The sequence below is a fragment of the Arvicola amphibius genome, chromosome 1 (assembly GCF_903992535.2).
Source record: "Arvicola amphibius chromosome 1, mArvAmp1.2, whole genome shotgun sequence".
Taxonomy (NCBI): Eukaryota; Metazoa; Chordata; class Mammalia; order Rodentia; family Cricetidae; genus Arvicola; species Arvicola amphibius.
Genome location: NC_052047.1, coordinates 84485417 through 84497766, shown reverse-complemented (window position 1 = coordinate 84497766; position 12350 = coordinate 84485417). Strand labels below are relative to the sequence as shown.

Here is a 12350-nt window from a genome sequence, read left to right as displayed (position 1 = left end):
CGCACCCACCCTAAGGCCCGCCCCCCTGGGAGGCGGGGCCCTCTCAGCTTCAGCCAATGGCGGCGGTGCGGACAGAGGTTGAGCCGCCGTGGGTAGGGTTAGTGTGAGAGGTGCGGCGGGGGAGGTAATGATGGTGGTGGCGGCCGAGGAAGGCGGGGGAGGGGGCTCTGGGCGCTGAGCCGCGGCTGAGGCAGGGCTGGCTCGGGGGGCGGGGGACGGGGCACGGTCGCTGGGCGCTGCGCAGGGGAGGGGGCGCTGCGCCGGGAGGGGGCGGGCGTCGTCCGCCCGGGAGGCTGCAGACCCCGGCTCCCGCGAGCGCCGCGCCGGGCTTCGCTGTTCCACGCGGCTCCAGCGGGGATGGAGGACTCGGTGGCAGCGGCTGCTGCGGCGGCGACGGAGGAGCGGCTCTGAGGAGGGGACAGCGGGATTAGAGGTGTGAGGAGGGCTTGGAGTGGGCGAGCGGAGGGGCCGGGGCTCGGGGCCGGGCTGGGGGGTCTAACGGCAGCGTTTGGGTGACAGGGACCGCGGCTGGCAACGCCTGTCTCTGCAGAGAGAGGCAGGGGTCTGCACTCGGTGCGTCAGGAGAGGAGGCTTGGGCCGGCTGCTCCTGATGGGGGAGGGAGGCACCGCACCCCGTACTGTCCGCTGGCCCGGCTGGTCATTGCTTCAAGCCCAGGCAGGAGTTTCCATTCCCCTCCTCCTGGCAGCCAAGGTGAAGGGGAAGCAAAGTGGCCTGGAACTGGGACCTTGCCCTCCCTCTGCCGAGAGATTTCCCTCCACTCCTAGTTCTCCATCCATTTCCCTCTCCTCCTGAACCAGCGTTTCTCCCTGCACCCCAGTGTGTTCTAAGCACATATTCTGAGACTCGAGCCTAATAATTGTCGGCTGAAAAATAAAGTTTATTTAAAAATACTCCACTCCTCCCTCTGACTGGTGGTGGACATTGCTCAGCATCCCTGACTTTCCCGCCCTGTTCTCCCTTCTGTGATGCTAGGTAGGGAAGGCTGGGCCCAGCGGGGCTGGCGTCTCTCGATGGACGGTGCTGACAACCTGGTATATTGCCTGTCCTCGGTGCGATTTGTCATTTCTTCTCGGTATCTGGCATCCTTGATGTCACTGGCTGTTGAGGCCGATGTTTTGTTTCATTGTTTGAGAAACATGCAGATAGCAGAGGTTGTTGCCGTCTTATCTAACACTTCTTATGCTGCTGTCCTCATGTTCTTTCTCTTTTTGTCTGTGTTTTGCTTCGCAGTTCTCCAGAATACGCATCATATAGTTGGAGTGGTGATGTCTTCCTGAGGGAACCTCCTCTCTGTCATCGGGTCATGCATAGCAACTGTTCTTGACTGGGCCATTCATCGAAAACAGGATTTACCCTGTGAAACAGGGAGAAGACGTAATGGACTCCAAGCATCATTTCAAGTTTTAGGTTTTTTTTTTTTTTTTTTTTTGAAAGTACAGACATACATGCAAAGCTCTTGGGCTTTGGACCCTCTGCTTTATTAAGGCCGCTGTGTCTCTAATCCAAGATTGTTCCAGTCTGTTGACCTATCACCATGGCTTCAGTTTGGAAGAGACTGCAGCGGGTGGGAAAACACGCCTCTAAGTTCCAGTTTGTGGCCTCCTACCAGGAGCTGATGGTTGAGTGTACAAAGAAATGGTAAGATGTGCTGGGGGTAGGGATTGAAGTCTGCTTGCCCAAACACCCAGTGCCTTGAACTTTGGCTCCCTTGGTAGCAGATTTACCTTTCAGCGATACACAGTGTTTAGAAGCTGGGCAGGGAGCAGATGACTCTCAATAAGTACTGTATGTGTGTGTGCTGTTGCTGCTGGTACTCTCCCTGTGGATTTTCATTACTCTGTTTCCAGAGTATCTCAGAGGACCACACCTGAGAGCACACCTGAGTACAGTAGTTTGAGTCTTAGGCTCATTTATCATCAGTGTAAGAATAACTTTATTTTCATAACTTTAAATGAAGAATGGTTATGCATATGTTTTGATATAACATAGATCTTAATATAGAAGTTTATGTTCTATAGACTGGTGGTTTTATTTTGTTTTTGTTTTTTTTATTTGTATTTAGAGGATTTTTTTCACTGTTTGAATAATGGAATGCCAGTCTATACAACCTTAAAAATTCTTTTGTGAAATGCTTAGTCAGGCAACTGTATTTTCTTCTAATTGCCTAATGGGATACATTTCTTGGCAGGATTTAAGGAAGCAATTAGTAGCAGTGGTCTATGATTTGCCTCTTTCTGTTTGAGCAAAGTAAATTTAGGGCTTTCTTTTACTGCTGTGAATGATAAGGAACAGGAATTCTTAGCGAGGGGGAAAAGTTAATCTTAAGCAAATGGTCCTTTGAGTTTTGATTTATTATAGCTATTAAGCACTATTACCACAAAATAAGCCCATCTCATCAAGGACTGTGATCTCCCGTTGGTAATAAGCTTTCTTTCGAGCACTCTTTTCTCTGCTGAAGAAAATAGCTTGCTTCCTCCTAGCAGCCTTGGTCTGGTCTCGAGTTTGTTAGGAGCATCATTTAAAATCAGCTCAAGAAGTACATGTGGTGTCTAGGTAGTTTATGCCAGGTGCTGTTGGTCCCCTGTCCTCAGGGAGCTTACAGGGCGGAGTAAAGAATTTGCTGAGATAGGTACAGTAATGTAAATATGTTTTAGGGCTTTTCGTCTGTTTTATGCAGTTGGATAGGCTAGGGGACGTTACTTCTGTAATTCAGTTACCATGTACACACTAGTGATGGTGCCACTTTATAGAAGATTAAATCATTTAATTTTGTAAAATGATTAGAACAGTGGCAGGGACATAGAAAATACCCATTAAATGTCAGTGTTATCTCTAGAGTTCACAGAGTAGGAAACAATAATGCTAATAAGGGTAAGGGGTGACATCTTTCGTGGCTTTCCTGAGGTGTAAGCTGAGTTTTATTATTTTTCAGTTAATTTATTATTTTTTAAATTTTTATTAGGGTAGTCTGGCCAGCCAGTAAGCCTTAGGGATCGTCTGTCTCAACCTCCCCATCACCAGGGTCACAAACAATATGCCACTGAGCCTGACTTTTTACATGGGTGCTGGGGAACGAATTCAGCGTCTCCCGCTTGTGCGCAAGCGCTTCAGTGACTAAGACCCCCCCCCCCAACCCCCGCAGGCTGAATCTCAGAGATGCATAGTAATTGTATAGCAAGCCAGAGAAGGAGAAGAGAAGAACATTACAAATTCTCTACGTTTAGACAACCTATAGCAGGATACATGCTGGAAATTCAAGTAGTAAGGCTTTAAGTGTACCGTGAGGGCTGGGTGATGGGTTCACACCTTTCATAGTGTAGGCTGAGGCAGGAGGATATGGAGTTTGAGGCCAGTTTGGGGTATAAATCCCAACTCTGAGTGTCACAGGTCATTTGAAAGCCTGTAAGGTCTCATCATAGAAAGCCATGTGTTGATGTAAATAGCTTGGGCTCTGGAGCATCAGTGACAGGGTCACTGGAAGTTTTGAGGTGGAGAAACGTTTAGGTGTGTAATTGGACAATGACCAGGACCGTGGTGTGGAGTAAGGATCCTGGACGAAGGGGGGGGGGTGGCTGTTGCAGGAGGGTCAGGTGAAGAAAGGGGTGGGGACTAGCTAGTGGCAGAGGGCGCAGGGAGAGTTGACTGGAAGAGACTTGGGGGCCACCCCACTTGTGCAACAGGGAAGAATGGTGCAAGGGTGAAGGGAAAGTTTGGTTGGCACCAGGCTTCTGCCTGTAAAGGCGGGGACCCTACTCATGAGGAAGGCAGTCCTTGGATCTGATTTTTAACTTGGTAGTATCCTGGGAACATCTACTTTGAATCTAATTTGACCACTGTAAGACCAGGCTGACTTCAAACTCACAGAGATTCCTCAGCCCCTGCCTCTTAGTTCTAGGATTATAGGTGTGAGCCCCCATACTTGAATTTCATTTCCTTTTTTTTTTATTGTAAATTGCTTCCCCCTATACTGTATGTTCTGATTATGGTTTCCCCTCCCTCTACTCCTTCCAGTTCCTCCCTACCCCTCCTTCCATCTGGACTCACATCCTGTCTTGCTCTTCTTAGAAAAACAGGCATCTAAGGGTTAATAATAAAATATAAGATAAAACAAAACCGAACAAATCAGAATAGGACAAAACATATTTTTTGGAAGGAAGAGAGCCCAAGAAAAGGCCCAAGGAACAGATACAGATGCAGAAAGACATTCAGGAATCCCATAAAAACACAAAATCGGAACCCATAACATATATGCAGAGAAGAGTAAAAAAAACAAAAAAAGATAAAAACAAATAAAAGTAAAAATAAGAACTAAACAGAAAATAAAAGCCCTGATATCTGATATGACATTATGAGTCAAGGAACCTCCGAAGATGCTGTTATTTTCTGCTGCCCATCTACTGTTGGGCTTAAAGCCTACCCTTAAGAGCAATTTGTTTCCCCAGCGAGGCTCTTTTGGAGAAAAAAAATCTTTCATTTGCAAGTGGTTATGTATTGGTGATAGCTTCTAGGTTAGGGATGGGGGCTTTGGATAGTCATCCTTCCAGCTCTAGAACTCTTATCTGCTGCAGACATCTGCAGGCCCTATGCATTCTGCCCCAGTCTCTGAGTTTAACTGAACTGAGGTCCAGCTGTGTTTTGAAGGCCTTGTTTCCTAGGTGTCCTGGTTTCCATCCCCTCTGGCTTTTACACCCTGCTTCCTCTTCAGCTGAGTTGCCTGAGGCCTGAGGGGAGGGACTGGATGGAGACATCTTCAGGGTTGAATGTCCCATAGGTCTCATTCTCTCACTGTAGGTCTCTGTATTTGTTCCTGCCTGCTACAGAGGAAGCTTTTCTGGCCATGGTTGAGCAAGGCACTGACCTGAGTGTAGCACTTCTGTTAGGAGTCATTTTATTACTGTGCTCCGTTAGTAGACTGTAGGGTTTGGTTGTTCCCCAGGTCTCCGTCTATTTAGTCTCAGGGTCTTGGCACCCAAGCAGTGTTAGGTGTGGGTTCCGTCTCGTGGAGTGGGTCTTAAATCAGGTAGTGGTTGGTTACTGCGACAAGGTTTGTGCCGCCATTGCACTAGAGTGTCTTGCGGGCAGGACACCATTGGAGATCAAAGACTTGTTCCTGGGTTGGTGTTTACATTTTCTTCTCTTAGCATGCAAAATACCTTCCTGTGCCAAGAATTCTGGCTGTTAGGGCGAAGACTCGAGGTAGGCACCAGCTCCCCTTCTCCATCCAGGGAGCTGTGTAGGTGTTTTCAGCAGTCAGGCCTTGCCTTCTGTCTGTGGAGAGCAAACAATAGCCTGGGTTGTTTGAGGGTCCCACGAATCTCATCTCTTAACTACATAGGATATTCATGTCATTTCTCAGTTAAAAGAAAAATGAGTTTCTTTCTGGGTTGGGTGGTACACACCTGGAATCTTAGGACTTGAAAGGTTGAGACAGGAAGATGGGGAGTTCAGGGCAGCCTCTGTTACAGAGCCAACTGGAGGTCAGTGTGGAACTACCAGACACCCTGTTTCAAAACACCAAACCATCCGAACAAACAAAATCAGTTTCTTGTGGTACATGGTGGCTTACACCTGTAATCTGGCCACCAGGGAAGCTGGAGCAGGAGGGTCACCCTAAAGTTGGGGCCATCTTGTTCTAGAGAGTGAGACCCTTTCTTTAAAAATTAACCCCTACTGAAAAACTTCCTTCCTCATAATCTATAGTAGCATCTTTTATGTTCTACCCTTGAACAACATTTAAGCCATCATTATTAACACATCTTAAGTCTCTAGTGAAAATCCAACTATATTAGTGAGTAGCTTGATTATGGTCCATTGTGGTCTAGCTGTCACATCAGTCTGTGGTTAGATATGGACTTCAGCTGGAAGCATTTGAATGCTCTGTAATTTTCAGACGTACAGTACCATACTGTGAACTCTTTCTTGCTTTCATTTAAAAATTCAGTTTGGTGGCTGGGAGACGGCTCAGTGGTTAAGAACACTTGCTGCAGAGGATGCTGGCTTGGCTCCCAGCTCCCACATGGAGGCTCACATCCAGCTCTAGGGGATCCATCACCTTCTGACCTTCATAGGCACCAGATACACAGGTGGTGTCAGAAATGTAGGCAGGCATTCAAACAAAGTAAAAATAAATAAATCTTTAGTAAAAATATAGTTTAAACCTAACAAAGTGATAGTGCTCATGGAATGACATCTATTTACTATATAGGAGTTTTATTTGTAAGTGGATCCTTAAGTAGAACTTTAAAGTCTTTTCATTATTAAGAATTGATTGTAATCAATTTTAGTTAACATTTCTTTTGTCGTACTTTTTTTTAAGAGTCCTTGTAAAAGTACAAATCAGGCCCCATTTCTAAACTTGTATCCTGTAGTCTTTTTCTTTTTTATTTCTTTCATTATTTAAATACTTGCCAGAACTCAAATTATTTTATGTGTGTACCAAATTTAAAATCTGTTTAAAGCGTATAAAAATAGAACACACAGCGAGAACATTTTTATTAGCCACGTTTACGTTTTATTTATTATTTTTTCGTTTATTTATTTTTGCAGTGCTGGGGATTAAACTCTGGGCCTTGTGCATGGTAAACAAGTGCTCTCTACGACTCAGCTGCATCCCAGACCTACTTCTGTGATTTTCAGTATTACATTGGAGATATGAAAGAAAAAAGTAGAGGAGGGAAGTTTAGAGATGCTGATCAAATAATTACAAGTGGCATCAAGAAAACTCACAGAATCAACTAACCTGGGCTGGTCAGCTCTCAGAGACTGAGGGAGCCAACATGGGGCTGTGTTTGACATGCTGTGTGTGTTACAGTTGTGTGCTTGGTCCTCTTATGGAACTCCTAACAGTGGGAACAAGGGCTGTCTCCAGCTCTTTTATAGGCTTTTGGGACCCCATTCCTCATACTGGGTCACCTTGCTCAGCCTAATACGTGAGAAGTTGCTTAGTCTTACTGCAACTTGATAGGCCATGTTTTGTGGATACTCATGGAAGACCTGCCGTTTCCTAAACAGAAACAGAGGAGGGAGGAGGGGTGGCTTGAGGGGTGGGGCGGTGGAAGGCCTGGGAGAGGAGAAGATAGGGGAAACTTCAGTCAGGATGTAAAATAAATAAGTAAATAAATTTAAAAAGCACGAGTGACAGGAGGGATGAGTTATATGGATGTGGAGAGGACAAGAAGAAAGGTGTGGAAATTAAAGGAAGAAAAACGGTATTCCCTTAGGACTGCTTTGTGGGTGGAGATCTGTGCACGTAGGTACCATTGCCGTTTAGAATCTTGCTTCTTGAAAATTTTCCCGAGACCCAGGCTTTTGTAGTACCCAGGAGCTAGATCTACCAAGTTGCAGTGCACCTTTTAACAAAATCCATGATATATACTCACAACTTAAGGAGCAGAAATGTCAGGTCAGTATTTTCAGGACCATTCTTGACTCCAAGGTAAATAAAGTACATGAAAAAGAAGCTGTATCCTGCAAGTGTTTGTAAGTCACTAGAATGAAGGTGGTAGGTAGGATGGGCTTCGGGAAAGCCACAGTGTGCGGATGGAAGAGGGTAAAGGGCCCCTAGGGTGTGCTTTCCAGAGGAGGATGTGGTGTTTCTGTGACAGGGGTAGAGGAGCATGTCCTGTGTTCTCTGGTCCTGCCTTGGGCTATGTGCCTGACAATCAGGATGAGTGTAAAGAGTCCATCTGTCCACAAGCAGATGCAGGACCTTATCCTTGACCAGAGACTGGATTCTGTAGAGCAAAGTTCTGGGATTTCTGTTCTCTCAAGTTTCTTTCTCTTTAGTGGCCTTTTAAAGTGCTGTGCTCTGAATTGAGATCAGCTGGGTTCAACAGGGTCCAGTACCTGACTCTGAGATTGTAGTGGTACTCGGACTTGGGTCAGGAACTAAAACCAGAGTGACTTCTGTGTATCTGAGAGAACAGTATCCCTGAGGTACTCCTTGGCACAGCTTGACTGCCACATAAACACACAATAGTGAATTTGGAGATGGTGAGGGGGTTTGCCCTCTTATTGTGGCTCCAGGTCATTCAGTTGTTAGTCTTGTTTTAGGTGATCAACCTCTTGACAAGGGTGGCCATTGGAAAAGAGTTTGAAAGAAGTGACTTGGCTGTCATTTTCCTCTTTCTTCCTGGTGTGATCTTTTGAACTAGGGCTAGAGTTACAGATGTGTCCCCACACCTGCCCCAGTGCTAGAGTTACAGATGTGCCCCACACCTGCCCCAGTGCTAGAGTTACAGATGTGCCCCCACACCTCCCCAGTGCTAGAGTTACATATGTGCTCCCACACCTGCCCCAGTGCTAGATACAGATGTGTCCCCACACCTGCCCCAGTGCTAGAGTTACAGATGTGCCCCCACACCTCCCCAGTGCTAGAGTTACAAATGTGCTTCCACACCTGCCCCAGTGCTAGAGTTACAGATGTGCTCCCACACCTCCCCAGTGTTAGAGTTACAGATGTGCCCCCATCCCTGCCCCAGTGCTAGAGTTACAGATGTGCCTCCACACCTGCCCCAGGGCTAGAGTTACAGATGTGTTCCCATACCAGCCTCAGTGCTAGTTACAGATGTGTTCCCACACCTCCCCAGTGCTAGAGTTACAGATGTGCCTCCACACCTCCCCAGTGCTAGAGTTACAGATGTGCCCCCACACCTGCCCCAGTGCTAGAGTTACAGATGTGTTCCCATACCTGCCCCAGTGCTAGAGTTACAGATGTAACTCACTTTTTAATGAGAGTTTTAAGGATCGAAACTCAGGTCAACACAGTAGGCATGTTACTGAGCCATCTGTCTGTCATCTAAAATGTGTGTTTCTTTGTGGTATGTGTGTGTGTGTACATGGGTATGTGAAGGTCCAAGGTCAACCTCGATTATGATTATTGTTCAGGTGCTATTCACCTTGTTTTTGTTGCTGTTTTTGAGACAGGTCTCTCACTTTTCCCGGAAGTTGTGGATTTTTCTAGACTGGCTGGCCAGTGACCCCTAGGGACCCAACTGTGCCTGCCTCCCCAGAGCTGGGATTACAAGTGTACCTTCCACATCAGGCTTTTTATGTGGGTTTTGAGGTCTTAACTCAGGTCCACATGCTTGATGACAGTCACTTTACCAACCAAACTGTCTCTCTGCCCTATAATTCCCATTCTAAGTATGTAATAAGATTACACGATTCAGAATTGAAGTATGAAAAAATATTGTGTGTTTTCTTGAGAGCAACTCTCATTGCTTCACTGCTTCACATACATTTACATTCTTTTTATTAGGACTTGGAAAATAAAAACAAGTTTTTCTCACTGTTGAAGTTTGATGCTGCTCTGGTAACAATTTAGCTTTCTCATTGGCATAGAAGGCTAAACACACTTTAAGTATTACCTTTAATTTATAAAACCCAAATTATATCAAGGAGTCTCCATTTCAGGCCAGCTTCTTCGTTGACTTAAGTAAGCGTTCCTGTATTGACTAATAGATGATGCATTTTTACATGAGCCTTGATGTAAAGATCTTTTGAGCTAAGTTTTGAAAAGAAGAACAAACTAATTGGAGACGCGGTGTAGTTTGGAGCGTCGGGAAAGGTGTCTGGAGAACTGTGGACCGTGATAAAGGGATAGGGATGAGAGCCTTGTTAAGGCTTTGGGGTTTTAAGTGTGGTGAGAAGCCATTGGAAGGATTTGAGCAGGGAGATTTAATCTGCTTTACATTTCCAAAATACTGTCTTGAATGCTTTGCAGAATACTGTCTGCCATCAGTAAAATTAGAAGCTGGGATGCCAGTTTGAAAGCCACAATAGGCCGTCTGGTATAATGTGGTGAGAAATGGCCCAAGGGCACATGCTCTTCTCTTCCCCACCTCTCTCCACATTGCTCCTCATCTTTCTTCCTTACCCTTCTTGTGTGCACTTGTGTGTGTGTGTGTGTGTGTGATCTGTTTATGTTCTAGGATGGCCACAAACCTGTTACCTTTCTGCCTCTTTGGCATTTCTTGTCTCTCCTTTTTTCCTAATTTTTTAATTGTTTGAACATTTCACATGATTTTGATCAAATCATCCATTCTCTCCTCTTCCAATTCCTTCCCTACCTACCACTTTTCTCTCCCAACTTCATATATTCCTTTTTTATATGTTCTTACTGAGTACATGTAGTGTTGCCTCTGTATGCATGGATGTAGGACCATCTATTGGAGCTTCTCGGGGGCTGAATTTCCGAAGAAAACTCTTTCTCTCCCAGTAGCCATCAGTTGCCAGTAGTGCTTTAGGTATGGATAGGAATTCATGAGCCCATCCCCTGGGATTTTGACTGGCATGGTCTTGTGCAGATCTTATGCAGGAAGCCACAGCTACTTTGAACTTGTGTGTATAGACGCTCTATCATGTCCAGTGCCATGTTGTTCTGTAGGTCTACTACCTTTTCTGTGAGGATCCCTGAGCCTTGTGTGTGTGTGTGTGTGTGTGTGTGTGGTGGTGGAGATGTCCCATTTAGAGCTGAACATGCCACAATCTCTCGTTCTCTGCATTTTGACGAGTTGTGGGTCTTTGTATTAGTATCATCTTCTGCAAGAAGAAGCTTTCTTCTGAGGATTGAGAAAGGCACTGTTCTATGAGCGTGAAAGTAATTTAGGGGTCAGTTTAATACTACGCTGATTTAGCAGAATGTGATGGCTAATCTTGGTAGTCAACCTGGGAGGAGGGAAACTCAGTTAAACTATTGTCTCCATCAGATTGTCCTGTGGACTTGTGGTGGGGGCCTTTTCTTGATTGCTAATTTGTTGTAGGCCTTTTGTTCTTGATTGTTAATTAATACAGGAAGGCCCAGCCCACTGTGGGCAATCACAGCCTTAGGCAGGTGGACCTGGGCTGTATAAGAAGGGTAGCCAAATGTGAGGCTGGAAGCGAGACAGTAAGCAGCATGGTTTCTGCTTTAGTTCCTATCTCCAGATTCTTGCCTGGAGTTCCTTTCCTCAATGATGGGCTACAGCCTGTAAGCCAAGTAAATTCCATCTTTGTCGAGTTCCTTTTGGTCAGTGTTTCATCCCAGCAACAGAAAGCAAACCAGGACAGAGTCCTAATGTTAGGCTCCTCAGGGCCTCTTACCTAGTCAGCACAGGTTTTAGTCCCAGTTAGTGGAACCAGGCTTGAGTTCTGTTTTGTGGCGTGGACTTTTGAGTGTAATCAGAAAGTGAGGGCGTTCCCCATAACATTTGAGTCATTTTTGTGCAAGTGGACCTATCTTGCCAGGCCGTTCATTATTGTAGCCTGCAGTCCACAGTGGGGGCAAGACTGGTGACTACTTTTCATCTCAGAGTGTCATGCATAGAGCCCGCCCGTGCTGTGAAGGTAGCCATGCCAGTACCAGCTTGATTTCTCCATGTCTCATGACTCAGGTATGCGGCGTCTTTAGCAATAGGATCCTGCCCGCAAATGTCTAGGAGGTACCAGGAGCAATGGTAAAGGCCTGTATCCATTTATTGGTTTTGGCGGCTCTATGGAGAAATGGCTGATTGTGTAAACACATGCCCAAACCCACCACTATCAACATACTCAATTAAGGCATAACTTACTCTTTTACACACAGTGAAATACGCTTGTTTAAGTGCAGAGTTCAGTGACTTTGACAAATGATGTGCTAGTGCAGCTTGGAATAAACATGCGGAACATAGAGGGGCTAGAACATGCTGGTAGACTGTGACGTCAGTGGCCGGTGAGCAGCGACTGTAGAGGGCTGGACACAGGAGGAAAGGCTTGGTGTGCGGGAGAAACCAGGAGGTTTGTTTTGTTGTTGTTTAAAGTTTCTTAAAGTTTGAGATATCCAGATGAAGATCTTAATCAGTCAGTTAATTGGTAAGGGTCTCACCCATGGGAGGAAAGAGGGTGGGGTTTCTATGCATGTAATACAACTGTGGGACTGTGGGAAATTTCCTATGGCTTTCATCCAGATTGAGAAGAGGGTTGAGGTCTGCGGCTTGAGACACTGTCCTTTGCCGAGACTGAAGCAGGTAGCAGTGGAGTAGAGGGGGATTAGGAAAGTGTTTTCCTAGAGCACAAACAGAAAAATCAAATTAAGAAAGAAGTATTGGTTCATTGCCTATTGCTCAGGAGCTGAGCAGAACAGCTTTGGGGTTGACAAGTTGGCCAGAGCTGATGGCGTTGGAGACTGATCTCAGAGGACTGTGGGGTGAAAGCTTCACAACGTTGGCCTTGGGAGGAAGCACCTGTGTTCCCATGAGGCTGGTGGGGAGCCTCTGCCGCAAAGCAGAGACAGATGGGAGAGTTCAATGTCTGCCTTTACCAGGCGGTAGCCCTGCTGGGCTCAGGGAGGGAGGTGGAAGTCTCTCTGCTG

At 46.0% G+C, this 12350-nt stretch overlaps 1 protein-coding gene across 7 annotated transcripts in view; it reads left to right on the top strand.

The window, feature by feature from the left end:
* The first annotated feature begins 231 nt into the window (after nt 1-231).
* Nucleotides 232-12350, top strand: part of Ehbp1 (EH domain binding protein 1) — a 250966-nt gene continuing 238847 nt past the window's right edge. For all 7 annotated transcript variants that reach the window (XM_038320910.2, XM_038320899.2, XM_042054614.1 and 4 more), the window contains exons 1-2: nt 232-433; nt 1253-1660. In XM_038320910.2, coding sequence (XP_038176838.1) covers nt 1557-1660 — 104 coding nt within the window. In that variant the 5' untranslated portion in view covers nt 232-433; nt 1253-1556. The remainder of the gene's footprint in view (nt 434-1252; nt 1661-12350) is intronic.